The sequence below is a fragment of the Phyllostomus hastatus genome, unplaced genomic scaffold, assembly GCF_019186645.2.
Source record: "Phyllostomus hastatus isolate PE091 unplaced genomic scaffold, TTU_PhHast_1.1 phas_contig_80, whole genome shotgun sequence".
NCBI lineage: Eukaryota > Metazoa > Chordata > Mammalia > Chiroptera > Phyllostomidae > Phyllostomus > Phyllostomus hastatus.
Genome location: NW_025333960.1, coordinates 10,563,066 through 10,586,696, shown reverse-complemented (window position 1 = coordinate 10,586,696; position 23,631 = coordinate 10,563,066). Strand labels below are relative to the sequence as shown.

General features: G+C 37.9%; 1 protein-coding gene across 3 annotated transcripts in view; it reads left to right on the top strand.

Annotated features, from left to right (window-relative positions):
- Positions 1 to 23,631, top strand: part of PTPRM (protein tyrosine phosphatase receptor type M) — an 811,120-nt gene that overhangs the window by 299,065 nt on the left and 488,424 nt on the right. For all 3 annotated transcript variants that reach the window (XM_045849822.1, XM_045849820.1, XM_045849821.1), the window contains exon 3: positions 4,407 to 4,678. In XM_045849822.1, coding sequence (XP_045705778.1) covers positions 4,407 to 4,678 — 272 coding nt within the window. The remainder of the gene's footprint in view (positions 1 to 4,406; positions 4,679 to 23,631) is intronic.

Below are 23,631 nucleotides of genomic sequence, written 5' to 3'. Positions count from 1 at the left end.
AAAGCCAGGCTTAGTCTAAAATTGAATATAAATGTTTTGAATTTTTAAAACATCCAGCTGGTGAGTTGACTTCACTTTCATAGCAAATAGGTGATAAATTCAAATAATTAAAAGACATCTCTTCCCTTCCACCTCCTATTCTTTATGTATAACTATGAATTTACCCGAGGATTCTGGGTTGCTAGACTATGCTAACCATAAACATTCACACTTTCTTCTGTAAACTCACTATAAGAGAATGTGCACTGATGTCAGAAAATACTGTTGGCTGAAATGTTACCTCCTGTACTTTAAAACCATGAAGTAAATTCTCAAGGTCACATGGAAAAAAAGCTTCTCTTCCCAAAGCTTAAATGTAGGGACAAAATTGAGACCAATACTCAATTCATCCAGTTTTGTAATACTTTAATACCAGTGGTCTGCTCTTATCAAGAAAGAAAACTTAAAAAGTATCACTTGGGTGAAATGGGATAGGATCAACAAGGCTGGGAAGTGGATAGATGGCCATCTATTGAGCTAACTGCTAAGGAATTGCAGAAAATTTAGAGAAGTCGTGCACTTAGGAGATATGAAGAAACAAAATAATCATAATGATAATCACAAATGGTATGTGAGCTAATGGTACATGATAAACATTGTCCAGGTACCTTTATAAGCATTGATTGTGGGAACTGCATAGAAATACCAATTGGGAGACTCTGGAGGAATAAAAAAGGGGGATCTCTCAGGGGAATGTCCCAAGGAACGGATTTACAGTGAAGAGAGACTTTTCCTCTAAAAAGTTGTATGTGTGGACATCAGAGTGATGCTGAATTGGTTTCTGGACAGTGGGAGGAAGGATAACTTACCTGAGACTGTGGAGGCAGCCCAGATGGATTGTTTTCTGGGGGCCAGAACCAGTGAAGGAGGAAGACAGTGTAGGTAGAGCAGACCTTTCCACCAATACTACACACATGTAATTGGAACATCTTTGACTAATTTCACAAAATCACACACAATGATAGATCTTGTTTGAAAAATGGGGTTGGGGCAGACCACTCACAGTCTATGCAGTTCTGCAACCAGAGAACCAATAAAAACAGTAACAACCCTAATCAAATCAAAACACTGACCCCCATAACTCCCACCTGGCATTTAGAATCCCCTTGAATCCATTTTAGCCCTGTAATCTAGGGCTCCAGCCTCCTGCTCCTCATTAACAGGTCCTCAAAGTCATTCCCTTCTAATGGAGACGACTTTCTCTGCCAACTTAAAAACATGATCTGGGGCTTGTCTTCATCAGTCCATGTTCTTTCCTTTTACACTCAGGAGCAGGGCAGAAGCTCCGTAATTCCTTTACCTGTTCCTGCAGTTTTCGAGACAGTTTAAAAGGGGAGAAAGAGGCATGGCTCTAGAAAACACTGAACTTCTTGCCACTTCTTAGACTAAGCAAAGACACTTCTGTAGGATCTTGAGCTTTGTTTAATAGCTATCATATAGCCTTTTATTTAAGAAAAAAATTGCCCCTGATCACTCTAAAACTTTAATGTCCAAAAAAATAAAATCATACATGAGCCAAAGAGACTACTGTGTTACCTGAATGTCACTTCCCATTTTGCTAATTCTGTTTGAGCTAATCTGTATTATAGATGCATGCCATGTAACAAAACTGACTGAGTTCTGGCTCAAAAAGGGGAAAAAAGCAAAATGAAATATAAAAATTAGAACCATTTGCATATGTAACTTAGAATGTCTCCTTGACCTCAACATAAATAATTCTGTGTATTTTGCCCCACCTGGTGTGTCTCAGTGGATTGAGTACTGACTTGTGAATCAAGGGGTCACTGGTTCAATTCCCAGTCAGGGCACATGCCTGGGTTGTGGGCCAGGTCCTCAGCTGAAGGCATGCAAGAGGCAACCACACACTGATGTTTCTATCCCTGTCTTCTTCTTTTACCACTCTCTAAAAATAAAATCTTTCTTTAAAAAGAATTACATATATTTTTAACAGCTCAAAAAGCTGACAGAGCATTTTGTGCTGGGATGGAGCATTGAAGTATTAGAGGATAAACAGTATTTTAGGAAATTTTGGTAATTTCCTGAACAGTGTATGGTAGGAAGTTACCAAGTTTATACCAATCTGTGAAAAGGGACTCATCTGTTTCAGCTTCATCCAAGTATCCAAACTAGACTTCACAGGACTTGTGAAACACAGACTTTTGCCATCCTTCACATATTGTCATGTTTGCCATCTATGGTTGCTCAAGTTTTATTGATGGGAACACTGCAAGAAATGATGTTGCCAGTGTGGCAATACTAAATTCAGGTCTTGGGGATTCAGAGTTGGCCTGAAGGCCATGCCATGGCTCAGTATACAGGGTAGCTATACTGTAGGTAACAGAGCCCCAAATGATTGAATATGGGGGAAGGGCTGCTTATGTTTTACTAAGAGCAGTAAAATACAGTTTTAACTAATGTTATAAACACCAAAAACCTGCTTTAGTATTCTTACGGAGTTGGTCAACCCTGTATATTTCGAAGCTTTTTTTTTTACATTTTGTAGTATTTGGCTAACCCCAGTCATTTCAATGGAACTCTCCTGCCACTTGTTCCATTTCTCTGTCCCCAAATCTTTCTAAAATCGCATTTCAGTTTTTCCTTATTACTAGAATAAATGTTCCATAGATAACCCTTCCCTTGTGGCTTGGCTTTCATATTACAGGTGCATAACATTCATCTCTTGAAAAATTGTTCCATTTTCAAATAGCTGCCGTAATTTCCCTCTACTATTGGGAAGGGGGTTGTTTTTTCATATATGGTCAGACAGCACACAAGGAAGGACGGGGTTGTTGGAGTGTGGCAGGATGAGAAATGGGCTGAAACTCAGAGGCTCGAAGTTCTGGTTTTGCCACTAACTCATCCTAAAGTCTGGACAAGCTGCTTCCTAATCATTCTGTGAGACAGATCCTATTTATCTTAAATGGTGTTAACACTAGCTCACCTCATGTAGGAGCACTGTGAAGGGAACAGCCATAAGCAAACATTTTCTAATACTGCTCCCTTTACAATAGCCTGTTAATTTATAAAGAAATTACGTGTGTTTTCTTATTTAGTACTGATAATCCCCTGGGAAAGATAATCTTCTCATTTTGTTGTTTAGGAAATTACACCTTGTAGACAAGATAAAAATTCCACAGTTTTTCTAGTATTGTGTATATATATTTATACATATGCTTGATGTAAACTATATATATGTGCATACACACACGCACACACAAATATACATACATATACCTCCTTGAAAATTATGGTTCACAAGAGAAGAGTTTTAAAAGAAATTGTCAAGGGTAATAGTCTCCTCACCTACTAGAAATCATTAATTCAACCTGAGTAGTATTTTATTTGTCATCTTTATACTCCAGGTTTAGCTGTTCCACCTCAGAGAGTCAGTACATTTTTCTCTCTGCTAAAGAGGACATATAATGACATATTTTCCCTTTCATTTTAGAACATTTTGATTTTATCTTTCTTTACGTGGTATATAAAATTCATATAATTATTTTAGTTTCCATTTCTGTGGATCTTAAACTTGCGGATGACCCAAGGGGCACAGTTAATGTCAGGGGATCTGATAAGCTTGACTCCACATGGAAACACTTCCATGGGTGGGGTAGTGTTATGACATAAAGTCAGGAAAAAGCTTCTGGATGCTTTTGAAAATAATCATCCTCCAGTTGGAGCAAAGTTTCTTCAGTATGCCCAGTCATGAAAACACCCCCACTATCAAGAAGTCAGCTGTTATAGCAGTGGGGAGGTGGCGGTGGGAGCTGAACTGCAAGAATTTTATTATATTGACTATGAGGAACATCATAGGGCTAATAAAGCTTGCTAAGATTCCGAGGATCAGACCAATCTGTTATTTTTCTCTAGGTCATGGGAGAATCTGAAAGTGGATCTGACTGGCAGATGGTGGTACCATTATAACATAGTTCTCTTCAATAGAACTTTATGAGATAATGGAAAGGTTCGATAGTTCTGCTGCCCAATATGGACAACTAGCCACATGGGGCTATTGAATACTTGAAATGTGATTAGTGTGACTGAGGAACTAAACTTTTAATGTTATGGAATTTTAATTAATTTTAATTTAAATAGCCACCTTTGGCTAGTGACTACCAGATTGTTCAGTGTTTGCCTGCCAGTTATGCATATTTCTGTTGATTAGGACACTAATCACAGTGACACTAAAGGAATTTCCCATTCACTGATCTTGAGAATATTTGGAGGTAAAAGTGTGTGAAAGAAATGGGATTTTCAAAGCCTAAGTATGTGTGGAATTTCAAGGTCAACCCATATAATGATGGTGCCTTTTCAGAAGTGACCAGAAAGCTATGTTTTGGATTGTGACTTCTTTTTTCTTTTCATAGGTTCTTTCATGTTGGTGAACACATCTGGGAGATCTGAGGGGCAGAGAGCCCAACTCCTCTTACCTCAACTTAAAGAAAATGATACTCACTGCATTGATTTTCACTATTTTGTATCCAGCAAGAGTAATTCTGCTCCTGGGTTACTCAATGTCTACGTGAAGGTCAATAATGGGCCTTTGGGGAATCCTATCTGGAATATATCTGGAGACCCAGCACGTACATGGAACAGGGCAGAACTGGCCATTAGTACTTTTTGGCCCAACTTCTATCAGGTATGCTCTTTGTTTTCATTTCATGTTGTGATGCACCTTCTAACTTCTAAAACTCTAGTTTTCTGTTGTATAAACAGAATGTGTAAGAAGTGTTGGTATTTTTTATACCAATGTAAGGAAAGTTTATGCTACTCGAAAGCAAGTATATTTAGGCTTTTTTTTGTAATATTACCTTTAGAAGAAGTAAAAGACACAATTCAAACTTGTTTATGTGTATATTGTTATTAGAAAAAAAGCAGTAACCTTGCTGCAGGGCAGGAAGTGCTATCTGCAAGGATATTTTACTTTCTATATTAAGTAAGCAAAATCTCACCCAGGGAGTCTTAGCACTCAATTCTAAAAGAAAAAGCCCCTTCTTCCATCAGTGGATCTCAGGAGTAGATGAGTCATTAAGAAGTGAGCCCTTGTGGAGTCAGCTCCCCCACATAAGCAATGGGAAGAAAATACCCTGTGTAGGCCAAGTTCTCTCCATGGGAGGGCTGCTGTCCTTGCTGCTGTCATTGGGAATGCTCTCTTGAGACCCACGCAGCCCACTCTGAGTTCTCATTTAAAGTAACAAAGGAGGAAGTCCAAGAGAATTAAGCAGTGGTACAAAACAAATCTTCCTGTCACATCCTTACTGTGGGAAAGTTCCTGTAATGCAAAAGCATCCGAACTTGGGGTCAAAGGTAAGAAATTTGTGACAGTGACATTTGGTGCTCTTTCTTCTTTTGTCCAACAGCATCTTTAAAAACGTGATTTTTAAAAATAACTCAGTTTCTAGCTAAGAGGACATATTAAGAGGATCGTGATAGTTTGCTTTCTTTTAATTCCTTTGGCTCATTCAGGAGCCAAATAGAACATGTTTTGAACCAAAGTCATCTTACCTCTTATGTTTAATTGACATGCTCAGCTAGACTCAGGGAAGGGAAAAGCGGGTCTTCTTCAGGACTGCTTGCCATCTGAAGGGTGTGAGTGGCACCCCGCAAGCCATTCTACAGGTTTGATGTTTATTAGCAAGATACATCAATGGGAGTAAATGGGCTGTAAATTCCTTGCTTTATTTATTTTTGTACCCTACCTATACAACATCTGGTATTTAATGAGAGATAAATGTTTCTTAAGTGGAAATGAAGGGGTAGTAAAAGCTGTAATTCACATGTAAATTGTTATAAATCTTTATTTAATAGAGTATACTTTGACAATATATTTTAAAGGTGCTAAATTTTAGACATATCTAAGTTTAGTAATCTATTGTTAGGAATTCACCCTATGGAAACAATGAAGAGTGGTTGCAAATAAGTAACTACAAGGATATTCAGGGCAGTTTATTTGTAAAAATTCAAAAATTAGAAACAGTACTATTTCTAACAGTAGATGATTAGTTAATATATGCTACCTCAATAAAGAAATTTATTTTGCAACTGTTAAGAATAATGTTGTGGAGATGATAAATAAGCTTAAATTCATTTAATGATGAATTTAAGCTTATGTTGTTAAGTGAAAAGAATATGTATAAAGCCATATGTTAAATCCCATTCTTTAAATTAAATATATATATTCTACAGCATATACTAAAATAAATATATTTAAAAATGGTATCTCCCCAGCTAGTGATTTGATTTTTCTCTTGCGTCTACCGTATTCTAAAATTTCCCTAGTGTATGTGCCTTGTTTTTACTTATAAAACAAAAAAGAGTAAAAACTATTTTTTCTCCCAGAGGAAAATATTCTGTTTAATGAATAACCTTATTTTTATATGTCTGTGGTATAATTCAGAAATATGGTCTCTGGGGGAAAGTTTCATCTTTCATAGATTAAAATGGAAGCAGGGAAGTGGGTTTGCTGAGGCTAGGCTTCAAAGGGCTTTTGTATGGTTGGCGAGGCTAAGAAGCTGAATGTTTTTACAAACTTCTTTTGGACGAGACTTTCCAAAAGTAGATAAGGCATAGTACTGTGGCATTCCCTACCACTGGCCCACTGGAACTTGCATGAAACTCTTTCTTAGGCTTGTGCTGGGTAGAGGCCAGTAGGACACAATTCTAGACAATATCAGAGGGTATGTCCTGCTTGCCTTGCCCTGATTTGCTCCTCTTTCTTTTTGGTGAGGGCCCTCTTTCTGGCTTATAGATGGCTACTTCTTTATCTTCTCCTGTGTGCTCGTATGGTCTTTCCTCCACATGTGGAAAGAGAGAGTGTGCCCTGGTCTCTCTTCCTCTTATTATACATACACTAATCTCATTATGAGGGCTCCATGTTCATGACCTCATATAAACTAAATTACCTCCTAAAGCTCCATCTCAAAACACCATCACATTGGGGTTTATGGTTTTAACACATAAATTTGGGGAGGTGGTTACCACATGCAGTCCAATAGCAGCCTTTAATACACCTAACTCAGACCATCAAAATTAAAGGAATGATTTAATTTATAAAGTCTTAGATTAGCCTTTTAAAAGGAATTATCCAACTATATTAAAAGAAAGGTAGTACTGTATTATAGCAAACCACTGTCATTTTCAATGAATTCTTTTTTATTGATCTCTTTTTTATTGTTTGTCATTACAGTTGTCCCCATTTCCCCCTATTACTCCCTCCTGCCCTACCCAACCTCTGCCTCCCACATTCAGTACTCCCCACTTTGTCTTTGTCCATGGGTCCTTTATACACATTCCTGACTTAACCCTTCCCCTTCTTTCCCCCATTATCCTCCTCTCCCCTCCCCTCTGGTCACTGTCAGTTTGTTCTTATTTCAGTGTCTCTGGTTCTATTTTGCTCACTTGTTTGTTTTGTAGATTATGTTCCACTTATATGTGAGATCATATTGTATTTGTCTTTCACCACCTAGCTTATTTCACTTAGCAGAATACTCTCTAGTTCCATCCATACTGTCGTGAAGGGTAGGAGTTCTTTCTTTCTGCTGCATAGTATTCCATTGTGTAAAAGTACCACATTTTATTGATCCACTCATTTACTGATGGTCACTTAGGTTGCTTCTAGCACTTGGCTATTGTAAAGAATGGAGATTTGAACATTGGGATGCATAGGTTGTTTTGAATTGGTGTTTCAGGACTCTTAGGGTATAATTGCAGCAGTGGAATTACTGTGTCAAAAGGTAGTTCTGTTTTTACTTATTTGAGGAAATTCTATACTGTTTTCCACAGTGGCTACACCAGTCTGAATTCCCACCGACAGTGGACTAGGGTTCCCTTTTCTCCATAACCTCACCAGTGCTTGTTGTTTGTTGATTTGTTTACGATGGCCATTCTGACTGGTGTGAAGTGGTATTTCATTGTGATTTTCATTTGCATCTCTCTGATGGCTAGTGATGCTAAACATCTTTTCACATATGTCTCTGGGCCCTGTGTATGTCCTCCTTGGAGAAGTGTTTGTTCAGGTCCTTTGCCCATTTTTAATTGGGTTGCTTGTCTTCCTGAAGTGGAGTTGTATGAGTTCTTTACATATTTTAGAGATCAAACCCTTGCCTGAGGTATTATTCACAAATATATTTCCCATCCAGTTGGTTCTCTTTTCATTTTACTGATGTTTTCTTTAGCTGTCCAGAAGCTTTTTAATTTGATGAAGTCCCATTTCTTTATTCTTTCCTCTATATCACTTGCTCTTGCATGGAATATCTGAGATTTTCCTACCCATATTCTCCTCTAGGATTTTTATGTTGTCACAATTTATATTTAAGTCCTTTTATCCATCTTGAGTTTATTTTTGTGTATAGTATAAGTTGGTGGTTGAGTTTCACTTTTTTGCATGTAGCTGTCCAGAGCTCCCAACACTATTGTTGAAGAGGCTATTTTTACTCCATTTTATGCTCTTTCCCCCTTTGTCAGATATTAATTGACCACAGAGAAATGGGTTTATTTCTGGGCTCTCTATTCCATTCCATTGATCTATGTGTCTGTTCTTATGCCAGTACCAGGCTGTTTTGATTACAGTGGCCTTGTAATACAATTTGATATCAGGTATCGTGATCCCTCCTACTTTGTTCTTCTTTGTCAAAATTGTTGAGGCTATTCAGGGTCATACATGGTTCCATATAAATTTTTGAAATGTTTGTTCTATATCTGTGGAATATGTCATTGATATTTTAATAAGGAATTGTGTTGAATCTGTAAATTTCTCTGGGTAGTATGTACATTTTGATGATATTAATTCTTCCAATCCATAAACACAGTATACTGTTCCATTTGTTTGTCTTCCTTAATATCTTTCTTCAGTGTTGTGTAGTTTTCTGAGTATAGCTCTTTTACTTTCTTGGTTAGGTTTATTCCTAGGTACTTTATTTTTCTTGTTGCTATAGCAAATGTAATTTTTTCCTGATTTCTGTTACTGATATTCCATTCCAAGTGCAGAAAAATGTCTTCAATTTCTGAATATTGACTTTGTACTCCACTATTTTGCCAGATTCACTTATTAGGTTGAGTAGTTTTGTGGTGGAGTCTAGGATTTTCTATATACACTATCATGCCATCTGCAAACAGTGACACCTTTAGTTCCTCCTTTCCAATTTGAATGCCTTTTATTTCGTTTTTTTGTCTGATCACTGTGGCTAGAACTTGCAATTCTATATTGAATAGAATTGGTGAAAGCAAACACCCTTGTCTTATTCCTGATCTTAGTGGGAAAGCTTTTAGTTTTTGCCCATTGAGTATGATGTTGGCTGTAGGTGTCTTGTAAATGGCCTTTATTATGTTGAGGTATGCTTCCTCTACTCCCACTTTGCTGAGTGTTGGTATCATAAATGGGTGAAGTACCTTATCAGATGATTTTTCTGCTTCTGTTGATATGATCTTGTGATTTTTGTCTTTCCTTTTGTTTATGTGATGTATTATGTTTCTTGATTTGGGAATATTATATCATCCTTGCATCCCTGGTATGAGTCCCACTTGATCATGGTGTATGACCTTTTTAATATATTGCTGGGTGCAGTTTTCCAATATTTTGAGGATTTTAGTCTATGAACATTTCGTTGAACAATTTTGTCTATGTTCATCAGAGATACTGGCCTGTAGTTTTCATTCTTTGTTGTGTCTTTATCTGGTTTTGGGATTAGGATGATGCTGTCCTCATAAAAAGTGTTTTTGAGTCCTCCATCTTCTTGGATTTTTTGGAATAGTTTGAGAAGGATAGGGGTTAGCTCTTTCTAAAATGTTTTGTAAAATTCTCCTGTGAAACTATATAGTCCAGGGCTTTTGTGTGCCAGGAGTTTTTTGATTACTGCTTCAATTTCACTAGCTATTACCAGTCTGTTCAGGCTTTCTGCTTCTTTATTCAGTTTTAAAAGGTTATACATTTCTAGAAATTTGTCCATTTTCTGCAGGTTTTCACATTTTTTGGCATATAATTGTTCATAGTAATTTCTTATAATCCTTTGTATTTCTGTGGTATCAATTGTAATTTCTCCTCTTTCATTTCTGATCTTATTTACTTGGGTCCTCTCTCTTTTTTTCTTGATGAGTCTGGTTAAAGGCTTGTCATTTTTGTTTATCTTTTCAAAGAACTAGCTCCTGGATTTTTTGATCCTTTGAATTGCTCTTTTAGTCCCTATGTCTTAATTCTGCTCTGATCTTGATTATTTCGTTCCTTCTACTCACTCTGGGCTGTCTTTGTTTTTGTTTCTTCAGTTCTTGCAGCTGTAGGGTTAGGTTATTTATTTGAATTTTTTTTGTCTTTTTTTTGGCAGGACTGTATCACTTATGAACTTCCCTCTCAGGACTGCCTTCTCTGTGTACCATAGGTTTTGGACTGTTGTGAGTTTATTTTCATTTGTTTCCAGAAACTTTTTGATTTCTTCTTTGATTTCATTATAAATACATTCATTGTTTAATAGCATGCTATTCAGTCTCCATGAATTTGAATATTTTTTAGTGTTTTCCTTGAGGTTGTTTTCTAGTTTAAGCCCTTGGAGTCTGAGAACTTGCTCGATATGATTTCAATTTTCTTGAATTTGTTGAGGCTTGTTTTGTGTCCTATCATGTAGTCTGTCTTTGAAAATGTTCCATGTGCATTTAAAAAGAATGTGTATTTTGCTTCTTTGGGATGAAAGGTTACGACCTTTGAATAAAGTGTTCTGCCTCCTAATTGTGAACTGTGACCCTAACCTGCAAGCCCTCCCACTTCCCTCTGACTTCTGTCACACTACTGATCAGCCCATGATTTATCATATTGAACTAGAATTTAATTTTCATTTTAGATTTTTGTTTCAGTGGATGATTCATTAGAAATAGCTTCATGCTTTGAATTTAAAGGTGGATTTGTACAGACTCTTTTATATAGTGTTGCTAAGTGTTGAAGAACCTGGTGATCAACATTTGTAAAAAGGTTTGGATCCACTAAAAATGTGCTTGTTCATTTAATTCTTGAGCACTTCAACCAAGCAGCCTTTAAAGTTTTAAAGGCATAGTTAAGATAGTACTTACCTTGTATTTTCCCTTTATCTGCTGAGTGGTAAACATACTGAAGTCATTACTGTAATAGTAATGTAAGCTGTTAGGTAAATGTAAATGGCACTCTAGATGATTAAAGGGAGATGTCAGCAGGAAACTTACAAACTCTGAGCAATAGGTCTTAAAATCACCATATGAGACCTGAATGATGTTTCCCAGTTGGGATGAGAAAGACAAGCTATAATAACAGAGGTGGAAAAGGAAAACACCTACCAAATCCAATTTCCACCCCTGGCCTAATGTATCACTCAGAGAGGAAATGATTTGATGTCTATCTTTTATACATCAATGTTTCTCCCTCCCTCCCTCCCTCCCTCCCTCCCTCCCTCCCTCTCTCCCTCTCTCCCTCCTTCCCTCCCTTCCCCTTTCTCTATAAATAAATAAATAAAGTCTTTTAAAAAAGTTAGAAACATAAGTTTTCTGTGTTCAAAAGTACTGCCCTGGGGAGGGGCTCCCCTGACACACCCCTCGGGCCTAGCCTGTCGGGCTGGAGCACCCTTACTGAGGCGTGAACTTGCATGAGTCTGTCTGCTTTTGAATTCATTCCCCATACGGATTTTTCTATAAGGAGTTCTGCACTAGCCTGAGGAAGTAAGTCTTTTTTAGGTGACTATTATATTTCTAATCGCAAAATATAAAAAATATATTTTTCTAGTTTCACGTGCATGTGTGTGTGCGACATTTTCCCTTATGAACACAGCTCATAAAAGTTAATATCCAAATGGCACATTTTCAGGACATAGATAGGCTGCTTTGGAGCCCAAAGTCTGAGGACAGGACATCTAAAGGAGGCAGTACCCTTGAGAAACCTTCTCCCATTGCATAGGGACTCAGCTTCATCCAGACATCACCTGTACATTAATATTTAGGCTGTAATATACATTATAGAGATCTAAAAGTTAATATAAAATGAACAGATACTTGAAATACTAGTATGTTAATTTATACTCATACAGTATTTTTTCTAAAACGTGTTTTGCACTTTTTAAAGTAGTTTTGATATGATTGATGAATTAACTGTTTTAAAGGAATTTCATATTGTTTGGAAATGGGCAGCATCATAGTGTAGTAAAAGAACATATGCTTGAGATCAGACAGACCTGGATTTGAATATCAGCCCTGTTTGCTTATAAACTCAGGCATCTGATATAAACTTACTGGGACTTCCCTAATTATGGGACTAAATATAAAAGCTGTGCAGGACGTGAAGATGAAAGAAAAAGCTAACCTCTCAATAAATGGTGGTCATTTATTGAGACTAAGATTTGTGGAAGACAGTAAAAAGGAATCAACTATTAGTTGAGTGGCATATCCCTGCTATGTCACACCTTTGTTTCCTGGAATGAGAAAAGGTGTTCAATGCAAAAGAGTGTCAGGAACAAATCCTTTAGTGAAACACTGAGTGGAGTAAGGTAGACCAAGTTTCTTTCCCCCACAACCTTCCAGAAGTACTATCATGCAAAAACGTGAGGCGTGGTTTCTGAGGGTTCACAGAGTCAGTCTCTCTGGACTCTGACTTGACCTTGAGGAGCAAGTGCTCCTGGGAACACGGGAATTTGTGTTCTGGGTTCTTCCCTCTCTGCTGTCCCTCACATGCCTGTGTTTTTGTCAAAAATACCCATTTCTCTCTCGGGTTTTGTTACTAAATACTGAGTGGTTTTTATCTTGGTCAGAATATGAGTTTCGTAGTTGTTCAATTTAGGAACACTTTCAATGAAACTAGACACAACCACCCTGTGTACTTGCAGTAATCTTAGTAGTATGTTTTGGGCATGTCTGCATTTTGTAGTCTTTCCCCCCCAGTGCTATCTTTATTATGCATTTACAGTTTCAAAACATTTCTTAAAGTGTTCTTGGCACAGTCGTCATTTTATGTAGCTTTCCTTATTTATAGGAAAGCATTCTACAGGTACAAATCACAATGGTAACCTGCACAGAATACAGCTAATTGCAGGTTAATTACTATTCATTAAAACATAAATTGTCAACTACCTGGTGATTAACACATTTAATTCCTTAATTAATGTTTGTCCTAATTATAGCTACTTACAACCTGCCCCTCTGTTGGACAGCAGCAGTGGGAAGTGAGAAGTACCTGCTACCTGCTTACAAGGAGCACCTGGGCTGTAGCACCTGCTTCCTTTGATTTAGGCATTGACTTCCTACCATTTTAACAATAGTATTTTACTCTCACAAGCACCCTCTTACTTAATTGTGTTCATTTACTTTTTTAAAAAGGATGCTGCTTCTTCCTCTCTTCTTTACTCTGGGCCCCAGAAGTTTCCCAGGCCGGCCACCTGTCAGCTTGTCTGGGTTCCTATTCCTGAATGCACCTGGAGAGGCTAATGGAATTCCACAATCCCTGTCTTTCTCTCTGCCTTGGGATGTGGTTATTCTGAATCCACTCAGGCTAGGAAGGCAGTGACCTTTAATGTAAAATGGCTGCTCTACAGAGAGAAAAGTGCATAGGTGGCCTTGAAATCTCCTCCCACATGCCTCTCAGTAGAGGAGCTGGGCTTTGGGCGGGTGGTCAGTGACAAGAGGGAATGTGAAGATTAAGTCATGGAATGATGAGAGTCTTCTTGTTTCTCTAGAACCTCTCTGTTAAAACTAATTTCTTAGATGTACTGAAGGTCCTGGGAGAAGATGAGGACTGCATTCCATCTGAGCCCTGCTCAAATTCTCTGTGCAGGGAGGACATGCCCTTTGGGGGAGGCTAAAGCCAGGTTTACCCTTTAACATTCTGACATCTTTCCTGGTAAATGAGGAGTTGAGGGAATAGTAATGACTTGATCTTACCCATCTCTTCACATTTAGTTTCAACCTTTACTCCCTGAAACCACCTTGGTTTCTTTGCTGTGTTTGCCTGTAGCTCACTTATTTTTCCAAGCATCACCAAAGCCACCCTGACAGAAAGTAGCTCCTCACACATTTGCCGCTCAGAGACTGTTTTAGATCTGAATAGGTGAGTGTTTTCCAAATTGTGTTCCACAAATCCAAGCAATGTTGAAGCATGTTAGTTGACAAAATGAAAAGAAGCACTGATTTAAACAAAGCTGAACCTACTCTGTACTGCAAGCCATTTTGGAGTCGGGTATGTTTCCAAATCTCCAGAAGGGACAAATGGCAAGTACAAGTGCCCAGGTAGAGTTTTGGGCATCAATTTAGACTTTTACAGAGCATCTCTTGAGTCCATTGTTCCCTGGAGTATACTTGGGATATACCGATATGTACAAATGGAAAAATAGAACATTTCCCAACTCCATAAATTTCTTAGCTTATGGCTCCTATTCCAAGTGCAAGACAATTGAATTCCCTCTTTCCTCAAGACTGACATGGAGAATTAGATGTGGCAGTGAAATATAACTCTGTCTCAAGCAGGAAAGCTATTCTAAGCAGTTGCTCCTGTGCTCTGCATTTTTGTGCTTAAAAAAAAGATAAACAGTATATTTTAAAAACTCAGCAGGGACACAGCAAGCTGTCCATTAGCATGGACCCAGAGCTGCATTTAGAAAGTAGAATGATTCACGTGATGGTTTTTCATCTTCGAAGGCAATAGTTTTAAAAACGTATGCATTTAAAATTTAACTTCACCTCTAAGTTTTATTCTCAGCTTGTACTTATTTGATGATCAAGGATAAGTATGTCTTCTTGGTACACTTCTTTATAGTTTGTTACTTCTGGCTTATCAGCACTTTTGCTATTTTTTCCCCACTTTACCCTAATTTTATTCCATGTTTCATTTTGTAGAATGGGTAGTTAAGCTATGATTGGAAAAACTTGAAAGGAACATTAGCATTTTTCAAAATTCAAAGGGAAAACAAAAAATAAAAGTGAGAAAGTCATGTTTATTGGTCAAAAGGAAAAAAAAAGATGAAGTTATTAAAGAATGCCTTTACCTTTGGGAAAGTGATAGGTTTTTACTTTACTTTGATAATATGTCTGTATAAACCATTGATTCAATATTTTATTCTTGATTTTTTAAGGTCACACAGTTTGTTGTTTTGCTTTGGCTATTTACCACTATAGAAACATTTCTTTTACTGTATATGTTTTTGGTTTTTATTTAACTCATTTGGGAAAAAAAGCATTGGTTTTTATAAATGGATATGATCTACTTAACTGTTTATTTAAATCAAAACCAGAAAGGATATACTAGGTTATGTATGGGGGGACAGATATATACCATTTAATCTCCTTTGTTCTAAGGAATTGACAAAAGACTTACACCAACACATTTTCCATGGTGAGTCCTTGTGTTGGTAAGCAGACTTCTTCGCTCACACATAGCAAGGGAAAGTGGCAGCAAGGAAAGCTAATTTTACTCTTCACTGAAGCAGGGACAACCAGAGATGCTGCAGTGTTAAATGGCTTCCTGTCTCCTGTTGGGCAGGCATCTGAGGATAGCCTGATGTCAAAGCCCTCACGGGCCAGCATCCAGGATGGCTTCTCCTGAGCAATGAGTCAGTGGTTAACTGGTTGTTTCTGTCTGCAAAAGAATGTCCAAACATTTAGAAAGCTTTATAAGAGTTTTATCTGAGCCAAAATTTTAAGGATATGCCTGGAAACAAGATCTCAACGGATTGAGAGGGTGTTCTAGAAAATGACACTTTTGCGGTTCTTTCATGTATTTGAATTAAAGGAGAAAATGTAAGGAGGGTACCTGAAGTTCATTGGTGGGTGATCAAGGAGATAGGAGAAAGCAAAGTGGAAAATCTCTAGGACTGAATAAAAAGAGAAATGGAGAAACACATACTTCTTTTACATTCATGAGTACAGGACAGTAATTAACATTTATAGCACATAGAAGTGTTAAATGCAGGCAACAAACTTAAAAGAAGGGGTTCTGTGGTCTTGTGCTCGTGTGCCTGTGGTTGTGCCTTTGAGAGGTCTAGGAAAGAAAAGTATTCTGGTATTTCAAAGGTATGTTTTTTTTAAATGCATAAGAATAGTGGACAAGGCTCGCTGAAGGTAAAGATGGACATTGCTAAGGAAGCTGCAGCCCTGGGTTGGCTGCCCAGTTAGGAATTGTGATCGGACTGTCCTGTGTGGTTACTTTTACTCATTGAGCTTGTCAGGTCTGCCATGTCTCCCCAGGCTTATTGGGTTTATTACATAGCCCCATTTTCATTCACATTTCCTATCTGAGAGCAAATGGCTTTTCCCAAACACCATGTAGATATAGCATCTTGTCTCCTGAGATGTTATCTGTTGAGTAAGTGAATGAATGTTGATCCTCTCAATTCTACATTTCTTTACATCCCATAGCTACAAATACTATCTGGGAACCATTAGCAAAAATAAGTATTGAGTCCTTCCTATGCTCAAGTGCTTTGATAGAAACAGGGATTCAGTGAACTAAAACATGCTTATACTATAGGTTCTCATTACCCTCAGTTGTTATGCCCTGTATCACAGCAGCCACTGGACTAATGAATACTAAATTGTTGCTTCTGTGGGAAATATGGGACTAGTCCTGCAAACCTCCAGTCAAACATTTTCATCAACTGATAAATACATAACCTTACTTTATGTGAGGTTCTCCTAAAGACATCTTATTTAATTAATATATATTGTTGATTCTCAACATTGAATACACCATGGCTCATGCCTGAATGAAGCTTATCTAACACATTTTCTCCATGAAGCACATTACAGTATTCTTTCACTTAGGAACACTGAATAGCACTTCAACATTGCACTTGGGACCATTGTAAACAGCAACATGACCCATAAAAGGCAGACAATATGAGCAATGTGGCATCACATAGACCGGAATAAGGACACTTGTTTACAAGAGCTGAAACAAGAAGGCAGAGCATTGCCTTGTTCAACCTCAGTTAGGACGAGTATGTTGCACAGCACAAATCTTTGCCACTGTGTATGCATTCACAAACAACCATGAAAGCTTTACAAGCGCTGATTTGGGAGTTTCAAAATATTAGTAGTCAAACTCACAAATACAAAATCTTCAAATAATGAGAATTAATTATATTTCCTATCAAGCCAGATGCAAAAAAAGGTTTTGTAAGATTGAATATTGTGTTGTGGCAAACTTATTCCAGAATAAGATGAGATGACTTTGTGATTCTGTCATATGGAACCACTACTTTAGTTTTCAATTTTACAAACTTGGTAGAATTAGGTTAGCTCCCCCTTATCTGCATTTTCACTTTCTAAGACTTCAGTTACCCATGGTAAACTGTGTTCTGAAAATACCAAATGGGATATTCCAGAACCAAACAATTTATAAGTTTTAAATAGTGTACACTTCTGAGTAGCGTGATGAACTCTGCAAACGTGTCACTTGGCCCCACCTGGGACATGAATCGTCCCTCTGTCCAGTGTGTCCACGGCAAAGATGCTCCCTGCTAGTCACTGAGTAGCTGTGTCAGTTGTTAGATTGGTTATCAGAGAGAGAGACCACATTCAACTTTCTTGTCTTTAATTATTGTTAACCACTTTCTGTGCCTAATTTATAAATTAAATGTTATCATTGGTGTGTATGTATAGAGAACAGGGTATAGAGTGTTTGGTATTATCCACAGTTTCAGGCAGCCACTGGGTGTCTTGGAATATATCCCTCGTAGGAGGGGGGGGGACTATTGTAATCACAAGTTAGGCTGGGCTAGAGAGCAGAGACATTTTTTCCAAAAATGTTTGTATTTTAGTTAAAACAAAACCATTTAACTGGAATCTCACTAATGCCAGAGAATATTGTGTAGATGAGATCTAAGCAAGATCAGGTTTCAATAGTGAAGTATTATAAATTTTTAGTCTAGGTTTTTATAGAAGATTTGGCTGCTAAATGAGTGGGTTTTGTTTTATTTATATTTAATTTATTTTACACAGTGTTTTGAGGTTTATAAGATAATTTGTTTCTATGGTTTTGTTTTGGTATATTGCAATTATGCTTTTTAAAAAATTGATACTGCATACTTAAGTGGGCATTTAAAATATGACCTGTGTAATGCAGCTGAAACAAGTCATGTAAGCCAGGGCTGCTTCTCTCTGCCATTGCTGGATACATGATTCTCACATGTAGTGACAGGCATGTTATTTTTGGCTGTGACGGACTATTGCTATTGATAAATACTTTCTTGTTATCCAGAGTAATGGCACTTTGTTGGTGAGCCAAGCAGGAAAGCTTACTCTTAAAGCAGGCATCTGAACAGTAAATATTTCAGGCTTTGTGGGCCACATGGTCTCTGTGTCAGCCCTCAGCCCCACTGTTGTTTGCGTGTCATCGTCGACAATGGGTAAATGAATGAGCATGGCTGTGTTCCAACAGAGCTTTATTTATGGTCATGGAATTTGAATTTCATAAAATTCACATGTATCACAAAGTATTATCCTCTTGTTTTGATGTTCTCCTACCAATTGAAAACTATAAAAACCATTTTTAGTTTGTGGGTAATAAAAAAACAGAAGCTGGGGGAGATTTGGCCCATTGGCTATAGTTTACTGACCCTTGTCTTAAAATTTATGTTGTTAAAACCATGTCATATAACCATTCCTTGCATCTACATTTCTAGGTCATACAGATGGCTACTACATTTCTTACTGAAATCTGAGAGTAAAAAAATTAGAATATGGATATACACACACATATACACATGCACACACATGTATATACATTAAAGAATGTATATGTGTATATGCATGGTTGTGTATTTTGTGTGTGTGTGTGTGTGTGTGTGTGTAGGTATATATATTCTACATACCTAGCTCCTTTTATACCTTCTAGGTCAGACACTTTGGTAACATGAAAAGTCCAGATTGGAAGTAAAATAGACCTAGAATTATACCCTGACTATAATGTGTTAATTGTATGACTTCAGAAAAAAATTACTTAACCTTTCTGAATCAGCCTACTCATCCTTAAAAGGAAATTATATTACTACCCCATATGGTTGACTGGGAAAAATTAGATTATATATACAAAAGACATTTGGGACATGGATGTATACAATATATATATAAGTTTTTTGAATTGAATATTTTCAAAAGAAAATACTTTGTGTGGCACCCTCAGGAGACCCAAGCCTCACTTCTAATACAGATTTTCAACGTATTCTGTTCTGTTTGACAAGCATGGCCACATCCCAAATCACTTTGTTAAACCTTTCTTTTTTCTTTTTCCATCAGTGTTCTAGTGTTATAGTTTCCTCTGACCTCAATCTTTTTGGCCCTAGATACTGGCATTTTCAGACATTCCAAGGACTCCCACTGGGTTCTGCATATACTTGTTATATACTTCACTAGAGCAATACCTGTACTTTCAATAGAGTAATCTCTTATTTGGCCCAAGACAAAAATATTTTTGGTTTTGAAGCTTTCTTGGTAAGTACACTGGCTAGAAAAAAGTACAAAATGGAAACCATTCCATATAACAAGAGTTCACGACAAGGAAACCTTTTTATGGGATGCTAAAATCTGTTTTTAAGAAACCTACCTACTTCAAATATGCCTCATCTTTTGAGCTGCATGTTTTAAACCTCATGTTTGTTGAAAACAACGAAGTAAATTTCTTAATGGCAAGATGTTAAAATCAAGTTAGTAGTCAATCTAAGAATGTTCTATAGCACTTAAATTCAGATCTGTCTTCATTTAATCATCTTTATTTCAAAATAGCAAACTTTTCAGTACAAATGATACTTTTTGTAGTATGTGTTGGGACATTTATATATTAACTTGATGAAGCAGCTAATAAAACTTGTACTAATAATTCCCTAACTGAAATTGCTAAGAAAGAGCTGGGAAATGGTCTTTTGAAAACCTTGCTTTAATTTTTTGAAAGAAATATTGAAATTATTGCTTCAAACTTGTAACCTTATGTAAAAACACCTAAAAATGTCATATAAAATTACATGTTATATATAGATATATACATCATGCTTGTGTATAGACATACACACATAAACATGTCTATAAAAATAATTTTCCTATTTAGTTTCTACATTTAGCTGTAAGTTAGTGCTAGCTACTCAAGTTGCAGAAGTTTGCATTTGAAAGACTTTAAAGAACTAAAAAGCACAGTCAGGTATTCTCTTAGGGCATTTGTAATCAGATGCTGTCTTTCTTTGCTTCTTGGTATTTCTGTTGGAGGACTAAGGGAAGCTAAAACAGTTTCAGAAATAAGCACCTGTTTAATTCTTTAAAAAAATTTTTTTATTGTTGTTCAATTACAGTTGTCCCCATTTCTCCCCCATTGCTCTCCCCTGCCCTACCCACCTCCAGCCTTCTACTTTCAATCCTCCCTCTACCCGCATTGTCCTTGTCCATGGATCCTTTATACGTGTTCCTTGACTTGACCCTTCCCCTTCTTTCCCCTTTTATCCCTCTCTGCCCTTCCCTCTGGCCACTGTTAGTTTGTTCTTTATTTCCATGTCTCTGGTTCTATTTTGCTCACTTGTTTGTTTTGTTGATTAGGTTCCACTTATATGTAAGATCATATTGTATTTGTCTTTCACCACTTAGCTTATTTCACTTAGCAGAATACTCTCCAGTTCCATCCATACTGTAATGAAGGGTAGGAGTTCTTTCTTTCTTTCTGCTGCATAGTATTACATTGTGTAAAAGTACCACATTTTATTGATCCACTCATTTACTGATGGGCACTTAGGCTCTTTTCAGCACTTGCCTATTGTAAATTACGCTGTTATGAACATTGGGGGGTCTAGGTTCTACATATGTTTAATTCTTTCAAGGAGGCCTCATTGGTGAGCATCTTTTTGGGAAATTTGGAGTGCTTGTTGCAAAGTCTCTCTCTACTCTAGTAGGGACACTGTGTAAGTCCTTGCTCGGGCATGTATGAGTTTATGCTAACAGGTTGGGAATTTGGGCTGAAGGTTGTATTGAGTATGTCATAGACTTCCAGGTTCATTTGGTAAGGAGGAAGGGTGCAGTCCTGTGATAGAAAGAGAGCATAGTCATGTGAGTTTTTAATTGTTCACATCTGTCATTTGGCTATTGTTACAGAGCAAAGCGGGGGGGCCCTGAGATGATATACTATTACCGAAAGGAACCCTCAGGTTTGTTATGTCCGCCACCTATAGGAAAGATGTCTCTCAATGCCAGAGATTCGTGAAAAGGAAAGGAAATGTTTATTTAATGGTATATAAACTTAAAGAAGTGACCTAATTGTCTTTATCAAAATCCCAAAGAAAGTCCCTTAAAACACCCACAGACACACACAGTCCTTCCTTCCCCCTTTGCCCAGTCTGGGGTACCGTATCTCAGGAAAAGAAATAGAAGTCTGTGGCTCAGGCAGCCCCGGTTCCCATCAGTAATCCATCTTGGCTGGTAGGCCTCCCTCAATTCCCAGCACCTTCAGTTGTGTCGCCGGGATCTCTGCTAAAGCTGGGTGGTGGTTTTCCCTTCTAAAGCTGCAGGGGTCCCCACTCTGGCAAAGCCACGTGGTTCTCTCTCCACTGCCCCAGCCGCATGGTCCTCTCTGCACAAGGGCTGTGGGAGTCCCCATTCAGCCAAAGCCACGTGGTTCTCCCCGCTCAATGGCTGCAAGGAGGGGGATCGCCACTCTGCCAAAGCCAAGTGGCGATTCTCTGCTAAAGCCACATGGTGATTCTCTCTCACAGGGCTGTGGGAGTCCCCACTCTGGTAAAGACCAAGTGGTTCTCTCCCCAGTGGCTGCCGCATCTGGGTTTTCTCTCCAAGGGCTGCCATGTCTGGGTTTTAAATTCCTGCGCCAACCTTCCTCTGCAACCCCATTTCCGACTCCTCCCACACTCAGCTACACTTGCCATCAATCTCACATTCTTCCAGCTTTACTGGGCTGCCATCATGGGTCCTGCAGGTGTGGCCCCATGTCATGGAGCCAATCTTCTCCAAGCTCCCACAAAGGCACTGTAACTCGGGGGACCTGCTTCCCAGTTATGTCTTGGGGGGGAAGTTACTTCCATTCCTCTGACTCAGAGCATAGCCACAGCTATTTAACATACCTATGTAACCAGTTAAAGGTTATAGGTATGTTAAATGACCACACCAAAGGTTAGCTGCAAAGCTGTTGCTATGCAAACAGCTCTCAATGGCCCTACTCCATTTGTCCCTTCCCCCAACTCACACCTGTGCGGGGTGGTGAGGACATCCTAATATTTCCTAAACATCTTGAGTTCTGTCCCCCATTCCAAATCCCTATTTAGGCCCCCCTCTCTTGACTGCACCCTGTTACACTATTGTTTTCTTCTTCTGTTCTTTCATTTTTTCACCAACTAAAGTATTCTGTATTGTTTTACCTATTAAAGCTTAAATTTCATAAAATTGTCTAATATTTTGAATTTTCCTAGAGTATATAGTAAATATTCTATAAATATTTGGATGATAAGACTCAGAATCTTTGATTATTTAGTGATGGATGAAAAAAGAGATTTTAACTTGGCTTTTCATGGTCTCTAATTTGTTTTCCTCCCTCCTTTCTCTCTCTTTTTCTTTGGTAGGGCCATGGCCCCATGCTGATTTAAATAAAATAGTGTGCATTAAATGTACATATATCAGCTTCCAAAATAGATCCACATGAGCATGTGTTACATGTACGCTATAAAGATTATTCCATTTTTATGAGAAGCTTTAGCCCTTATAGTTGATGAAGTAAAAATATAACTTTCTATAAGAAGGACAACTTTAATGGGGAAAGGGGTCTTCATCTGTTCTGTTTATGACCTGTTCCAAGTGCTTGTTTTAGTGCCTAGAATGGGAATGATACTTGGTGGAGCCATGGTTTGAATGGATGAATGGGAGGGAGGGTGGGAAGAATAAAAGGAGGAAAGATGAGAGGAATGATGGATAAATGTTTCCAGGTTCAGCTTTCAAAATACCTTGTTCATGATCAGGGCAATGCTGTTCTTGGGTAGCTGGTAGTCATGGACATCAGTCTGTGAAGTGTCCCTTCTGACCATAACTGGGCCTGTTCCTGCACTGCCTCGTCTTGCTGACCCCAGCCAGGCAGCCTATGATTCTTTCCAGAGGCCCCTGTTTTCAGGAAGTTTTTTATTCTCTGCCGCACTTAGTGTTCATCAGCTGTTTGTCCCCACAACTGTCCTCTTACAGACTAAATAAATTTGTAGAAATATCTCACATTTAAGAATATTCCTGCATGTCTTTCTTCCTGGGTATCGTCAGTGAAAAAATATATATTAAATTTATGAACAGGACAAAGTTTTATTTCTGTTCTCCCATTGGTCGTCTTCCTAGTGCATTTTGTATCTCAGTGTGGATGCAATGTGGCATGGTGTCATCCAGTCTAACAGGTGTATCTGTGGTGACTTCTCATCTAGGAGGCCTCTGGAGCTCTTCCATATGTGGCTCTGCTGATTGCTTTCACTAATTATTCTTCTGTTGCACAAACAAATAGTGCTAGGATTGACGTGTTTGTTCAGGCAATGAGTACTAGCAAAAACATCATGATATTTGAAATCAGAAAGATTGGGTTTTAAAGTTATATCTACAATACACTCACTGCATATTCTTGAATAGTTAATTACTTTGTATTTAAAT